Below are 17,462 nucleotides of genomic sequence, written 5' to 3' on the forward strand. Positions count from 1 at the left end.
GAGGAGAGAGAGCTATTAATGTCCATCAGATCTATTGTTAGATTGTGGTGTGACCTTGCAAGGGAAGTGAGGGAAAACATCTTCACTTGGAAAAGATAAATTTGACTGAACCAGATCTGAGAAAGTATACTGTGACACAAGAAGCCACCATTGTCCCTTAGATAGATAGATGACATGGAATCAGAAAAAAATTTCAAAGTCTAGAGAGAATTAGAGATTGTATCTGATTTTCTCATGTTGCATTGAGAAAGCTACAGTTCAGAGAACACAGCCAGTTATAACTGGATTTAGAACTAGAAACTGTCTTCTGATGCTTAGGCCCTGTTAAGCCTTTCATTGTACCACATAGACCACATAGTCTTTTGAAAGACTAGAAAACCAAGCTTTAAGGGACCTGCTTTTACAAACTGAAACATGGAGGCAAATAAGAACACTATTAGCTAATACTTGAACTCAGTCCTTACCTGATATTGGGAAGAACTGGTTAAATTAGCATGATTTTCCATGAGAAAAATGAAGTGGTTGTTTATATAGGAGGTGGCAGGGTAGATGGGGGTAGCCTAGCCATTCCAGGAGTAGATGCTTCTATAAAATAGTCCATGACACTATTTTCTCAGTGGTCTTCCAAATGCTTTGCATGTCTTTGCCTTAGGTATCCTCCTCCCTTCTCAGTCACCCCTCTCCCTGGTCCCCTCTCCCACCTCTCATTGTGGGGAAGTTCTACCAGTCATGAGCCTAGGACTCTACATCTTACATGAAAAGGTTCTTGAAGTCTGCCTTTTTATAAAAAAAAATATTTTTATAACTATTGTTGTTCAGTTGTTTTTCAGTTGTGTCTGACTGTGTCCCCATTTGGGGTTTTTCTTGGCAGAGATACTGAGTGATATCATTTCCTTATGCTCATTTTTCAAATGAGGAAATTGAGGCCAACAGTTAAATGACTTGCCCAGGCTCATACAGCAAGTCATTGTCTAAAACCAGATTTGAACTCATGATGAATCATCTCTACTTCAGGCCCTGATACTGCACCACCTAGATGCCTATAATTCAATATAAATGGTTTCCTTTGTGATTCAATATATTTTATTTTGTGCTTTTATCTGAGAGGGATAAACCAAAGGGTTTACCAGACTTAAAGGCAAAGTCCATGACACAAAGTAAAGAAACTTTGGATTAGGGGAAGCTGGCAGGTTGATGGACATCTACATCTTGCTAGTGTCTTCTTGGGCTTTGAGGAGAAAATTGAGTCTAATAGTTACTGAACCTGTTTAATACCCCCAATATTTCTCCATAGAGAAGTCATCTCCTTGGCTTTGATTTCAGCCACAAGGCATACATTTTGCAATGAATTCTGTGTTATTAACTCTATTGTCTTTTCTTTTCAGAAATCATGAGGTCTAATGGATTTTGTTTAGCAAATACTGAGACAATAGTTATTGACCACAGTATACCAAACGGAAAAGATAATCACTTGGATGTGGATTCAACAGAACATTTGTAAGTATTTTGTTCTGAATTTTGGTTGTGTAGAAGCAATTATAATTCTTGATTGACTTTAGGGTGATTCAGTTCAGCAAACATAGGCATCATAGTGCTAGGGTTGGAAAGTAAGTTACCTAGAGCAGGGTGTGCTCTTCCATGCTCTCTCTCTCTTCTGTTAAATCCCTTCCCATCATTTAAAAACCTACCCAGGTTGGTACAATGGTTAAAGAACTGAACCTGGATTCAGGAAGACTTGAGTTCAAATCTAGACTCAGACTCTTTAGCAATGTGGCCCTGGGCTCACTTAACCTCTGCCTACCTCAATTTCCTCCTGCAAAAGGGGGATACAGTAATATCTACCTCTCAGAATTGTTTTGAGGATCAAATGAGATAAAGTATCATAAAAATTGTAATTATTGTCATCATCAACATAGTCATACCCTTCTCCAAGTTCTCCTGTGGTCAAACAACATTCCTTTTGTGATACACTTCTTTAATGTGGTCATATCAAGCTACCTTTCTTTATATCTTCTTATCCTACTAAGTTATAATCTTAAGGGTAGGAACTATTTACCATCAACTCTGTATCTCCTCCAACATCTAGAATAATGATTTGATCACAGTAGGCATTTAATTTTCATTCTGTTTGTTAAATTTAATAGGTGATTAAAAAAATTACATAATCCACACTCTAAAGAAGTTTATAAGGATGATTTTTTTCTTTTAGGGGCTACATTTTTATTGCTGTCTTTTGTTTTTACATCATCATATTTCTTCCTGTATTCCACTTTAAAGAAAAGAAAAAAATTCAAAATCAATCAACATTGAAAAAGAAATTTGTTGTGTACAGTGTTCCATATCCATGGATTCTATTTGTGCAAAGAAAGAGGGGGAGGTATCTTCACATATTTCTTTGGGACTAAGCTGGTTCTTTATAATTTTGTAGCACTTATTTTTTATTGTGTTGGTTCTTTACATTTACATTGTTTTCAATCAATACATTTATCTTTATCTGACCCTGCTTACTTCTTTTTGCATCAGTTTGTGTAAGTCTTTTCATGATTTGTATTTATAGTGTCTTACAGAACAGTAATTAATATGTAAGGATGGATTTTTCATTGTCCCCACAGGAAAATTTGAGTTCATTCACTACACTGGAGGATGAGGAAGACCAAAACTTCCAGAATCTGGAAGGATCTAAGAGCATAGTGTGGTCTAATTCTTGCTTAAAGCTTGATATCTTTGGATAGCATCCTTAATAAATAATTATTTGAACTTTGCTGTAAACCTTCAGTACAGGGAACTCATCATCCTTTGAAACAGCCCATTTTATTTTTTGCATAGAGCTTGTTATTAGGAAAATTTTCTATTAAGCCCAAATCTGCTTTCCTTTAGCTCTTGCTCATTCAGCCTGGTTTTTCCTTTGGACCCAAGTAGAATAAGCCTTATCTTCCTTGCATAGAATGGTTCTTCAAATATGTGAAAACAGATCATATCCCAAGCATTTTTCCAACTTCCCCCCACTCCTAACCCCAGCCAACTTTTCTCTTCTCCATACTAGGGAGCCTATAGTTGATCCAATGGCATATTTTGGAATCTTTTTATCATGATGGTTGTCTGTCTCTACCTTCAATTACTAACTAAGAGGTCCTAGAAACTCTCATAATATTCAAACATTGGCCCTGCAGGGTTTTCCATACACATGAGGACTTCTATAGTTATCAAAGACGTCCTTTCCTATCCATGTTTTGAGCACCAAAATTTCTCTCAACATTCAAACCTTAAACTTATTAAAGTTTCTTCCTCAACAATTTGAGAGCAGAAGTATTTGATATGACTGTTCAAAATTGTGTGAATTCAGGAACTTAAGAACTTTGTTATAAAAAAGAGAAGGCAAAGACTTTGGTATTATGTGATAGATCAAGTCTTTGTTTGTTGTGGGGAAGGGGAATACTGGATGTTAAAAATACAATTTCCCTGTATGTGCCAAATATTTATAGCAGAATTTTTTTGTCTCAGCAAAGATTTAAGTAGACAAAAGTAGAGACCTATTGTTAAGGGAATGGCTAAGATAATTGTGATACATGAACATAATGGAATATGACTTTGCCAAAAGAAACAACAATTTTGATAAAGCATGAAAAGACTTAAATGCACTAATTCAAAGAAAGTATACCAAGCCAATTAAGCAATGATGTTGACAATGTAAATAAAAAGGACACTGACCACAAATCAATTGAAACTGAATATTGCAAAATTATAAAGAATAAACTTGACCCTAAAGATTAGAAGACGTTTTCCTCTACTATCTTGCAGGGTTATGTGTGTGTTTGGGGTGAAGTGTCATTTATTTTCAGAATTTTTAAATATATTGATAGTTTTGATAATTTTTCTTTTTTTTTAATTAAAAAAGTGATATCTGGGAATGGTTTTCTGGAAAGGGAAAGCTTGAGAGATTCTAAGAGAAATTTAGATTATATGAAAAACAAACTATTAATATAAGACTTATTTTAAAAACTACAGAAAACCTCTTGGGGAGAGGGAGGTAGAAAGTCAGCCTTTATGGTTCTTATCTGAATAGTCCTCTCCCTAAAGTTTGAATATTAATAATTCCAGTGAACATTTAAAGAGAATATTGTCTATAAACTCCTGCCTGCCCTTTCAATAGAAACATTTCCCTGATATATAGAATCCAGGAAAAAATTGCTGTTCTGACCTTGGGGAAGTCTGTTTATTAATATCAGACAAGTTGCCAGTCAGGGAGCGAAGGGTGGAGATGGAGAGAGATGATGTTTTGATTTATTGGAGGTTTTGCCCCTCAGGCTGTCTCTCTACATTGAAGTTTGTCCTCAACTCCACTAAGGTTTAACCACTTGGCCTTGTGCCTAGGAATCAGATGATAGAAGGCACATTGCTAGGACATGAGACTGAGCTTATTTCTGGCGGTGTAGTTTCTGTGGTGTTACAGCATAAAGAGTGGGTGCCTGAGACTTTAACTAACAATAACCCAACATGAAATGATTGTATTTTGAAGGAAATGTACTATATCTACTTTGTCTACACATGAGCTTGTGAAAGAACAGAAAAAAAAAAAAGCCCTGGCTGTTCCTCTCTTTGCCTTGTTTGGCTGAAAGAGACACCATATCCCAACTTCAGGGCAAAGACCGAACAGGTCATTCTAGCCTCTTCAAACAAGTTTCAAGAGCAGAGTTCTTTGCAGGAGGTCATGTGAATTCAGTAGTAAAAGTCAAGACCCTAACATCCTGACTCATTTTCCCAGGGTTTCCTGCCTTCCTTCCATCTCTATCACTCCTAGACAGGATTAATTCATCCTGTGGAATGAGGGAGGTACAGCACATGAATAGGAAAATATTCAGCAGGAGATTTTGTACCTTGGCAGATGCTTTATCTATGTCATTTTCAAGTTCACGGGTTTGTTCCAAGTCACTGTGAACATAACATGTTTTCATAAAGGCAAAAGCAAACTGGTTCTTTGATTTATTTAATTTTTCCTCAATAAATGATAATACTTACCAGGTTTAGAAAGTGTTTTATAAATATTATCTCATTTTATTCTGACCACAACCTTGAGAAATAGGTGCTATTCTTCTTATTAACATTTTATAAATAAATTGAGACAGACAGAGATTAAGTGACTTGCCTAAGATAAGTGTATGAGTGGGGATTGTGAACTCAAGTCTTATTTAGCTTAACAAATGTATACAGACAAAATAATAACATATTTAGGCTTAATGTATTGTTTATTCAGTATACAGGAGATATGCTTGCTTAATTACTGTACTGAGTCATGTTTTTTATCCTGTGGAAGTTATATAAATTCTAGACTGACCATTTGAACTGTCTGTGAATTTATGAATCCTTTGCAATAACACTCTACTCCTCCTAGGATGTCTCTGCCCACAAGTTGGGGATTCACTGACTTAATCTAAGAAATGGTGACATACATCTTTTCCACCTAAACATCTGAAATCTTTTCTATTGCATTAGTTAAGTCATTTGCCAACAAGTTTAAGGAAGCTCAGCAGGCATTTCCAGTTATTCCTGTCTGCTATGGTGTGTTTCATTTAGTCTTGCTTCTTCCTTTCAAAACATTTTTAGAGCTATTTTCTAATTTTAATTCTAATTCTAATTCTTCTAATGAATAGCTTTTATCCTGCCTATTAGAATTTTGATCAAGGGCCTACTCAAAAAAAAAAAAGATTTGACACTAATTATTGTGATCAGATCTCTAATTCTCTCTTTCCAATGTATCTGATATCTATTACCCTCATTTGTTCTCCATGCCAACTTTTATTTAGCCAGGCTTAGAATAAGTTGTAGGCTTTTAAAAAAATCTGGATTGGTTGTAGATCAATGTAGATAGAAATAATACTTTATGTGAAGTAAGAAAATCTGAGTTCATATCCTTGCCTCAGGACTTACCTCCTCTGTGTCTTTGGGTAAGCCTTATATCCTATCTGGATCAAAGTTTATTTATGAGCATAAAAAATGAGACAGTTAAACTACATGACCTCTAAAGTCTCTTCCAGATCTAAAACTATGCTCCTAGTTATTTCTGGTGTTTAAAAGATCATTTTTAGGTTGGAAGAGGAATTGGTGTTATGACTCCTTAAGAACTGTTACTAAGGCTAGAAGGATACATTTCACCAAGGTGTACATTTAAGTAGCTCTTATTACTTTTTATAAACATGGGCACGGACTAGAACTGTTTTCCTGGAATATATTTCCTTGAAAGGACTATTGCCCAAGGATTCTAGCTGAGGGGATGAGTATCATTTACGGGTGTCTTTCCATAGAGTTCTTTGGATTTCATCCATTTAACTTTGTATCTGTCACTTTCCTTCTTGCTGCATGGGTTTCTATGAATAGGTTCTCATGTCTGGGGTTTTGTTTTGTTTTGTGTTTTGGTTTCAGGTTTGAGAATGGCAGTGAGTTTACCTCAGAACTGGAGGACAGTGAAGACCCAGCAGCCTATGTCACCAACCTTTCCTACTATCACCTGGTCCCTTTTGAGACGGATATTTTGGATTGACCTTCCAGGAACCTGTTCATCCACTCTCTGGCCTTTTATTACTGACTTATGCTGCTGTTCCATAGCCCTCCACCACTTAAATCAAAAGGTGGTCATCTAACCCACATATGAGATGATGCCTAAAAATGAAATCAGTGTGCTGTGGCTCAAGTTGTTAGTGGGTCCCCACATACTTCCTAAGGTACAAGTTTTTGGAAGACAGTGGAAATAGGGGAAGAGAACTCACATACAGGTGGATTCCGGTATCAGGAAAAGGTAGAGCAAAGTTTGCAGCAGCGGTGAAAGCCTCAGGACCACCTATGTGATGACTTTGATTTTAGTCAAAGCATCCCCATGGAAATTCTTTTTCCTTTCAGTAAAACCAGTCTGTTTCTTCATTTTCTGTGAAGCCCAAATGTCATATCTGGTGCGATGGATAACCACCCAGTGCCTACAGAGGAGACTTACTGTGAGGGCAGCAACTCCATTTAGCTCTTAACAGGTCAATATTGTTTCCTTAAGAGTAGTGTCCCACATTCTCTTCTTTCTTTTAAATGAATTGGGCATCCCCTTTCCCACCCTGCTCTCCTCCACTTTCACACACACACACACACACACACACAAACACACACACACACACACACACACACACACACACACACACACACGACTAATGTCAAGTCAGAAAATACTTGGAATGAGATTGTGAATCATTGCCAAGTTTTGGGGACAGGAAGGGAAAGTGAGTCAGCTAAACTGGACTGAGTAGCTCCAGGATTTCCTTGGGAACCAGGATGTATTGTGGTTGATGTTTTCAGCTCACATCTGGACAAGTAGGATTCTGCTAAAGCTTACTCTCATTGTTTTTAACGGAAGGATAATCACCAATGGGTAATATTGTCTGCAGGGCAAAGGGAGAGAACATTGAGGATCAGGCTTCTCCTTGGATAAGCTCAGGCTGATTTAAAGATAAGCTTTGGGCAATCAGGCCAAAAGGAAAAGAATCTGTTCTGGGCTAACAGCTCTTCAATGTAGGAGTAATGAGTCTCTTTATTACCACCCAGCAGTCAGAGGTTTGACCTCACTCAACTGTTGTCAAGTATTTAATGAAATAATCACCATGCTTAATCTGAAAGGATGGGTAAAAGGAAGAAAGCTATTTCTGAGTTGGTTACCTCTCTGGTGGTGGCTTCCTTCACCTGGGAGCACACCTGGGTGCTTTGCCTTACATTCTCCTGACGAACTTTTCCAATGCTAAGTGTCTACTAACCACAAACGTTTGCTAATATAAATAATAATAATAATAAATTATTGAGAATCCTAATTCTTTTACACAGTCTGTTTTAAAATCTATTTTAATGAAATAAAATATATTACTCTCTAAGTCTATTTACGATGGCTCGGTTTTCAAGATGCTTCTTTTTTCCCCCTTTATGAATTTATTTGTGAGAGAATCAGTGGCTGGAGTGAGGATGGGCCTACCTACACCTTCTGGATCCCAATGTGTGTCCTTCTTTCTTTGTTTTGAAGGAAATCTATATGTTCTCAGAAATTCATGTCCCTCAGGTGTGTGATCTGTGAATTTTACAAAACCAATAAACAGAATAGAATGTATTTTGGATATTTGGTTCCCCTTCCCCATTTTAGATTCTATAGGGAGTTGATTGCTCCTTATTCTTCTCTAAAAGAAGAAAACTCAAACTATGAGCATTAGAAAGGTTTTTGGCTTGACATTTTAGTCCAGAGATTACCAACTGTTGGAGTTGGCCAGAACTCTGAAAAAAAAAAAAAGACTTTGGCATTGAGATAAAGTTGTATCTTAGGAGCACTAGAACCTTCTGGATCAAGATCAATGGGCAGCTCATCTTTTCTAAGGCAGAGCAAGGGGGAAACATTTCCCTCTGAAAAGGATCTTACTGAATTTATCAAGCCAGTAAGGGAGAACCCCTGGAAAAAATTGCCGATAGTTTTCATCCTGTGACCTTGTCATATCTTCTAGTAGGACTTCCTCCCTATATCCTCCTGAACTGTATTTCCCTTCCATACTGGGGTCCTCTCCATCTTAACAAGGTCCTTCCTCATTGGAGAATAGGAAAATCCTCTAATGATTGTCACTTCTTTCCCTACCCTCATTTCATATGTATAGTCGAGCACCTCTCTGTTTACTGCCAGGCTTTTGAATTCAAAGGTAGTCTTAGATTGACTTAGAATGACAATTAAAAACAAACTATAACACAAGAGAGGAAGGGAAGGGACATTGGAGAGGGAGGATTGGGGATGAGATAGAACCAGAACTTGAGGAACTGCAGTCCAGAGGAGTACAGCCAGGAGGGAAATAAGAGATGGATGGTCTGAGATCCTGCCTAAAATGGCAATTCTGGTTTTCACCCTCCATCTTCTCCAATCAGAGGGAGGGAGGGAGGAAATCTAAACAGATGTAAGTGGTATGAGTTCCTGGTTTGATGGGATCATATAGTCCAGAAGAGGACAGCTGAGTCTTGATGACTTGATTTTGAATAGGAATACCTCACTAGATAACACTTTACACAGTAGATGGCAAATTACATGATTTTAATGCACTGAAGGAAACTAATTTAAAGTAGTAGTGTCAAACTACTAACTAGTAATAGAAACTGGGCCATTAAATTGTACATAAGGTTACCTGCAGGCTGAATATTGATGTAGAAAATCACAAATTTACATTACATATGCTCTATATACATTTTTAATTTATTTTGTTAAATAATACATTTTTATCTGGTTGGGTCAATGATTGACTCCTCTGATTTAAAAGAACCTTTACTTTTGTAAAACAAAGAATCTTTTTGTGAATTAAATAATTGTTGCTTATTTATCTTTTTAAAAAGGTTTTCTATATTAGGATCCATTTGTGAGTTATAAACTAGGGCAGCTTTTCTAATTAATATATAACGTGGTAACCACCAGCCCCTTGGCTAAGCCTCCTACTCCCCTATTCTCTTTGAGGCTAATCAGTGAGGTGAAAGCTGTTATAATTAGCCTTTTTATTGGGCTAAGCATACAGTTTTGAAATTATGTTCAATTTGTTTCTACTCATGTACTCTAATCATGAAACAAGCATTTATTAAGTGCCTACTTTTTCAGCAACTCTGCTAAATAGCACAGAGATAGTTATCCCTTTCACACCTAATTTTTCCCATTAGTCTTGATATATCCAAAATTGACACGTTAGGTGGCACAGTGAATAGAACATTAGCCCTGGAGTCAGGAGGATCTGAGTTCAAATGCAGCCTCAGACACTTAATAATTACCTAGCTCTGTGACCTTGGGCAAGTCACTTAACCCTATTGCCTTGCAAAAACCTAAAGTGACACTCAAAGGCAAATAGGCAATACAGAGCCTATGACAAATACTCAGCCCAAATTTAACCAAATAGGGTATTGTAAATACTCCATAAAAGAGGGGAAAAAACCCCAGAAAGGAGGGCCAAAAAACTTGCATAGATTTTTACAGATTGTAGGAGCACTATGGGTGTGGAAGGGATAACTATTATCGAAACTATTATAAAAAAAATGGGGTCACTAAGAATTGGACCTGACTAAAAAGTAATTGAATATTATCAACTAAACCCATGAATGTGACCTCCGTTTTCTCATTCTGAATTCATAATGTAGCTTAAGAATCTTTTTATGTCTTTTGTTTTAGAAGGAAATCTTGTCTATAAATCTTTTAAAAAATGTTTTTTATTGATGCTTTGTGGTTTTTTTGGTATCACTGTCACTCTAATGATCTCATAATAACAACTACAAAAACTAGTTAACAAAAACTGATACATCTGCCAATAACTATAAATCTTGGCTGACTTTTCTAGATCAGGTTACTTTGCTCTGCCACCAGTTCCTCAGAATTCTATTCCATCCATATTGATTGGGTCCCTTTAATCTATTTTGGCTGGTTTAGTAGGTCATCCAATATGTATGACTTTTTAATCTCCTATGGGCATTTAAAAGAAAATCAAGTACATTTCTCCAGTCCTGTGCTCCCAATGACTACCTTGCACACAGAAAAGTTTTTCAAAAAAGACATCACTTTAATATTAACATTAACATAATAGTGTGATTCTTTCAAATAAGGCCATCAGCTTCCACCTGGTCTGTATTGCTTGAGCAACATTAAGTATGGGTGGATGAGGCTTATTTAACAAGGTCAACCTGATAATCTTGTTGAGAAACTCTCCTTGGATTTTTCTTTTACTAATAGAATATCATGAGCAAAATTAATCAGATAAATTATTGATGAGTTTATGGTCTCCTCTCCTAGGAAGCTAAACAAAGGGGGTGGCCCAAAATGTCAATGATGCCTGATACAGCCTAGTCCATATATAATCTTTGCTACCATTTACTGATTCCACCACAAATATGAAGATTCTGACTACTGGTGTGCCAGGTGTGCTGTGAGGTATAAGAGAAGTGTTACTGTAATCTAGGATTTTACAAATTGTAGTTGTGATAGGAAATAAACATTTATTAAAACTACCTGTCAGGGCCTGTATTAAGCACTATACAAATATGATTTTGTTTGATCTTCACAACAACCCTGGGACATAATTTTATTATTATCCCTCTTTCATGGTTGAGGAAACTGAGGGAGAGGTTAAGTGACTAGCCCAGGGTCACACAGTTAGCAAGTATCAGAAGCTAGATTTTAAATCAGGTCTTCCTGACCCCAGGCCTGGAACTCTATCCACTGTACCACCTCATTACCTCTTGTGGTAGCAAGAAGCAATGATGCTATGGATAAAACTACAGTATTTTGATTTGGCATCAGAAAGAGATTTGAACCCCATCTCAGACATCTTATTGACTATGTGTGACCCTATGCAAATCTCTTAACCCCATCGAGTTTTGGTTGCCTTAGACATAAAATGAAGGGACCATGCTAGATGGCTTCTCAGATGACTTAAATCTGGACCTAAGAGCCAAAAAATCAATGAAAGTTTTAGATAAGTAAGTGCTAGGTTTTGTGGTACACATCATTTTGAATTCTCAAAGTATTTCCTCTGTGAAAACTTTCTTGGTCTCCTGGTTAGAAAGTAATATCTGTTATCTGTCCTTGTATTTGAGTTAGATATTTAAGTCATTTTCATTTGTGTGTCTGTATTTATGTATGTATCTATCATCTATCAATTATCTATCATCCATCTACTATCATCTATCTATCTATCTATCTATCTATCTATCTATCTATCTATCTATCTATCATCTATCATCTATCTCCAGTTTTTTCTGATTCATATGTGACTACTGGACCCAGATAGCTCTGGAGGAGAAAGTGAGGCTGGTGACTTAGTAACAGCACCCCCCCCCCCCAATCCAATTCATGTGCTTGTCATAGCATCTCCTCCCTGATGTCATGGTCTTCTTTGAGAACGAAGGACAAACATCATTATCCAATTCTTAGTGATCCCATTTGAAATCAGGAAGATGAGGTTCTAACTCTAGGCTCAGCACTCTTTGTTTCTCTCTCTCTCTCTCTCTCTCTCTCTCTCTCCATATACATATGTGTGTGTATGTGTATGCACACTTGTATGTGTATTTATAGGTACTATTATCTGTACATAAATGTTATATATGCACACATATAGATGTAAAGACAGCTTTGAGGTGGAGGCAATTTCTTACTTATCTATGTAGCACTCCTAATAGTGTTTCATGTAGTCGGTGCTTGTGATGATGTGATGTTTGTTCTTCATTCTCATGATATCAGAAAGACAGCCCTGGAGACAATCAGGGTTAAGTGACTTGACCAGGGTCACACAGCTAATAAGTATCTGGGGCTGGATTTGAACTCAAGTCCTCCTGACTTCAGGGCTTGTGCTCTATCCACTGTGCCACCTAGCTGTCCCAGTTGGTGCTTAATAATGAAGTAAAATAATGATTGCCATAAGTAGTCTAAAAAGTAGGAGACTGTTTTCTTCTGAGCCTAAAGAATTTGCTGGGCATGAGAAAGAGTTAAGAGCATCCCACACCTGGAGAAGAGCATGTTTAAAGGTATGATGGAGGTAGAATGGATATAGGTTTCAGGGATAATAAAGAGACAGTAAGGGGTGGTTAGTTGGATCCATTATGAACAAAACACTGATCCTGGAATCAGGAAAACTTTTTCTGAGTTCAAATCTGGCCTCAGACATCTACTAGCAGTGTGACCCTGAGCAAGTCACTTAATCTCATTTGCCTCAGTTGCCTCATCTGTAAAATGAGCTAAAGAGGGAAATGGACAGCCACTCCAGTGTCTTTGCCAAAAAAAAACCCAAATAGGGTCACAAAGAATCAGACAAGATGGAAATGGCTTAACAATAACAAAGGAGACAGTCCTAGAATCCTCATGAGGTGAAAATCCTCAGAGGTGAAAAAAAGTTCGGAAAAATGAAGTAGAACCTTGGAAGCCAGGATGGATAAGAAAATGTATGGCCTTTGGGAATAATCAGCACAGAAAGAATAGCTGTTTAAATTCAATACTTTATCATCCCCTCTCTCAGCCCCTTATAATCTGGCTTTCATCCTTACCATTCTATTGAAACTGCCCTTTCAAAAGTCACTAGTGACTCACTGATCACTAAATACACAGTATTTTTTTTCCATTCCACATCCTCTTCGACTTTCTTCAGCATTTGATCCAAATGACCTCTCCCTCCCTTTGGTTATTGATAGCACTTTTGACTTTTAGTGACTTGGGGCTCTCCTGGTTCTCTTCTTACCTAGTGGTCCCTTTTCTTTCTCTCTTGCTGAGTCCTATTCCTGACTCCTCGTTGGTAGACTCTGGGGTTATAGGTTGAACATTATAATTATCCCTTTCGTATTGAGTGGGTTAGCAGGCACAGTTACACTGTGATCTGGAAAATCCATGTAAAATTTTTTGGCCCTCCCTTTGTACCAGAGAAGAAGCCTGAATTTTTTTTTTCTTTTAGGGGGTGTTTACCTTACTGTAAAATTTGGGTATACTTATGGTATTAAAAGTTAAAATACATGGATGTTATATAATACTATACATGTATTTCATGCATTTTTGAGTTTCTAAACTTTCTGTGCCTTTGTGTGTTCTGCATCTTCTGCAAAACTCCCCTCAAATTCTCATTAATTTCTTAATAATATATTGAAACCACAAAGGGGAAAGTTGTGATGTCAAAGAAATAACTATCTCCTATACCCCCAAATTGTACCAGGATACTTCTATCTGCATCATGAACATTTTATTAGGTGGTGCAGTATATAGAGCACTGGCCTTGGAGTCAGGAGGACAGGAGTTTGAATCCAGTCTCAGACACTTGACTCTCTCTAAGTTGTGTGATCTTGGGCAAGTCACTTAGCCCTGATTGCCAAGACCATCTCCAGTCATCCTGATCATATCTGGCCACTGGACCCAGATGGCTCTGGAGAAGGAAGTGTGGCTGGTGACTTGACACAGCACCCCCCTCTCTCAAATCCAATTCATGTGCTTGTCATGGCATCTCCCCTGATGTCATTGTCTTCTTTAAAAATGAAGGTTAGGGGGAGGCTAGGTGGCATAGTGGATAAAGCACTGGCCTTGGAGTCAGGGTACCTGGGTTCAAATCTGGCCTCAGACACTTAATAATTACCTAGCTGTGTGGCCTTGGGCAAGCCATTTAACCCCATTTACCTTGCAAAAACCCCCTAAAAATGAAGGACAAACATTATTGTTATTATTACTATTATTATTATTATTATTATAGTGCGACTTAATGAGATGAAGCCAAAACACTGAGTCACTCTGATTTTTCTATAAGGTCAGTATCACCCCTAACTCATTTCCAACTCAGAGAGTAAATGAAAACCAATTAACCTGTTCCTACAGATAGAGCATAGATGTGATGCCTTTTGCTATCCACAGGATGACATTACTAGTAAGTATCTCTGTCAAGACAGTGTGCTATTTGAGGATTTGACTCTTCAAGTGAATGAATGGTCCTGGAAGGGAGACTTAGGATTCTAAGAAAGACTATGTGGTGCAGAGGGAAAAGGACTACATGTGGTAAGTCCTGTCTCTTACTTCTTAACTATGTGACCTTGGGCAAGTTCTCCAAGACTCTAGTTCCTTAGCTATACAATGGACCTCTAAGTACCCTAATAAGTCATGCCTATTGGTGGATTCTCAACTTTTGTCAATAAGTGTATTATGAACATAGCAAGTTTTAACCAGATCCTCAACTTGGTGTTGTGACTTGTTGATCTCACCTCCTTCCTAGGAAGTTTATTTTTGCTGAGAAGACACAAAATTGATGATGGGAGGTCTGTGGATGAACAAGATATAGATTTTTTTTTAATGGACCAAGATTCCTGGTCTTTTTAGTTCTCGAAGACCAATCTAAAAGGGTTTCTTGTTATTTTTCCTTGTTTTGTTTTGCTTTGTTTTTTTTTTTTTTTACTATCAAACACCTTGCACTATAATATCTTCTTTCAGTTGAAAGAGAACTTCCTGATTAGGCATTCCCATAGATGAGATAACTCTCATCCTGGCAGGATGGGTTTGATTTTTTAAAAAAAATTTCAGTTGAATTTAAATAGAAATGGAAATCGTAGACCTTGAAATCAAAGCTTCCTGAAACATCCTTAATGAAAGACTAGATGATTTGATCATCCTTAAAAACCACTCAGCAGTGATTATACTCAAGGGTGTTGTCATCCTGGCTCATTTTAAAACTTATATTTCTCTCCCTTTAAATTTAGGTTTCTTAAATAACAGCTATGTTGAGTAGCACTTCCTCCCAAGGTTCACCTCACTGGGCAGACCAGACTTTGAAAGTCATTCTTTCCCATTTCTTCCCCATCCAGTTGGGGTGAATCAATGTTGGTCTGACATGTACTGATCCTATATCACTTCTCAGTATACATTGGTACAAAGTGTGATGAGTGCTTTTAACTTGGGCTAGGTTTAAAAATTATGCCCCTTGTATATCTATATTATTCAACAGAGACTTTGAATTGTCACTGAAATACAAGTAATTTGACATCACAAAATAAATACCTATAAACAATGAAGGGATACATTTTCTAGAATTCACAATATGTACATTTATAAAAAAGTAGTATCAAGAGTCTCTGCTGGGCATCCCAAGCTAGTCCTTTTTTTTGACTTTTTACCCTCATTCAGGAAGGGAGTTCTAGAGTAGGACAGCAGGGGGCAATGTAGGGAAAGCATTGGGGATGGACATGACTCGGAGCTCCTAGAAGCAAAACTGCTTTTTCTGAACATTGTAGAGAGTTGTTGGAGGGACTTGAGGGTACAGTTTATATTTTGCCCCATTGGGAGGTGATCTGTCATCTACATATTGCCATCTATATACCAGAGAGGCAACTGGGGGGTGGGGGGTCCTGGATAGAATGTTAGAATCAAAATCAAGAAAACCCAAGTTCAAATCCTGACCTATTCACTTACTACTTATGTCATCCTGGGCAAATTCCTTACTCTGTCTCAATCACTCCATTTGTAAAATGGAGAAAATAATGGCACCTTATCTCACAGGACTGTGTGAAGACTAAATGAAATAACAAAGGATTTATTTTTGTGAATCTTGAAAGTGCTATATAAATGATTTTTATTATTTCCTCTTCAGACCAAAGGCAAGAATCAGACTCTTGGGTTAGATCTTCAGTTTGTCATTTAATAACTGTGTGACATTGGATTTATTTTCCTTGAGTTTGTTTACTCATCCTTAAAATGAAGGATTGGAATAGATAAATCCCTAAATCCATTCCAGCTCTAGGAATTCTGTAATCCAAAATTTAAATCTGGAGTAAGGATTTGTATAAATTAAATGACAATTATCTTGAGAATATATGACAAAAACAATCTCAGAACTGGCCACAGATTGAGAACTAAAAGGATTCTTAGAGGCTATGTAGTTCACTCCCATTTTACAGATGAGGAAACTGAGGCCCAGTGACTTGTTCAGGTCACAAAGATTTCACTACAGCAGAGAAGAGAATTTGATAAAAATTTGGGTTCTCTAGCTCCAAATCTTTGTGGTTATTTTCCTTGGACCTCCCCATCAGTTTTACATGGAATAAAGTACCTCTGTTGTCCATTTCTATGATGTACAGCTATTTGGAGAGGCTGCTAGTCTGAAAATATCTTCTCTACCCAGTGTCCTTTGCCTGAAATTCCACCTTTAGAGAGTCATTCCAAAATGTAAATGATACATTAAGACACAAACACTTCCCTCCTGAATGGATTTTCAAGATCTCCTTTGTGTAAAGCATAAACTAATGTTAGGGGACTGTAACTAGATCTGGGGTAAATGGGCAGGAGACGAAAGGGGAAGTTAAAGACTGCAAAGATAAACTTTACTATTTTCACAATTTTTGCTTAGGTTAATCTTGCCTTTCTTTCTACCCCTAAAATCCTGAGATAGATTTTCCAATTAAGAAAACAAAGGCCTTGTTTGAATGTTAGCACTTGTATGAATGGTGTTGAAGAAAGGGAAGGTAAAAAGGTAAGTATTAAATTTGCCAACAGTATTGAGTTTTTAAGAAAATTGGAAGGGCAAAGTATGTTTTCACTTCAAAACAAGCATTTTGCTTTTGTCAGTATCATTTAATTCAATAATTTAATTCAATTCAATGGAATTCAAATTTAATTTAATTCAATAATTTTTGAAAAATAGGATTGTACTTTATTTTCATGAAGATTCCACTCTCCTTCCCACTTCTCCCACATAGAGAAAGTAAGAGAATCAAATCCCCTTTTACAAATATGTATAATTAAAGGAAATAAATGCCAGAATTATCCTAATCTCTCCCCACAAAATGTCTCAGTCTGTCTCAATTGGTCATTTTGTTCATCAGAAATCCTAAGTCTCTAAGGGTTCTCTTTAGCATTATTGTTGTTGTAATCAGTTGTTCTCTTAGTTCTGCTTACTTCTCTCTATATCAGTTTTAGAAAGCCTTCTCAG

The 17,462-nt window shown here is 37.1% G+C and overlaps 1 protein-coding gene across 1 annotated transcript in view; it reads left to right on the top strand.

Annotated features, from left to right (window-relative positions):
- PXDC1 (PX domain containing 1) overlaps positions 1-7,182 on the top strand; it is a 61,065-nt gene extending 53,883 nt beyond the window's left edge. Inside the window, exons 4-5 of the mRNA XM_074208712.1 lie at positions 1,386-1,497; positions 6,418-7,182. Coding sequence (XP_074064813.1) covers positions 1,386-1,497; positions 6,418-6,535 — 230 coding nt within the window. The 3' untranslated portion in view covers positions 6,536-7,182. The remainder of the gene's footprint in view (positions 1-1,385; positions 1,498-6,417) is intronic.
- Positions 7,183-17,462: the final 10,280 nt, after the last annotated feature.

This window comes from Macrotis lagotis, chromosome X, assembly GCF_037893015.1.
Source record: "Macrotis lagotis isolate mMagLag1 chromosome X, bilby.v1.9.chrom.fasta, whole genome shotgun sequence".
In the NCBI taxonomy this organism is placed as follows: domain Eukaryota; kingdom Metazoa; phylum Chordata; class Mammalia; order Peramelemorphia; family Peramelidae; genus Macrotis; species Macrotis lagotis.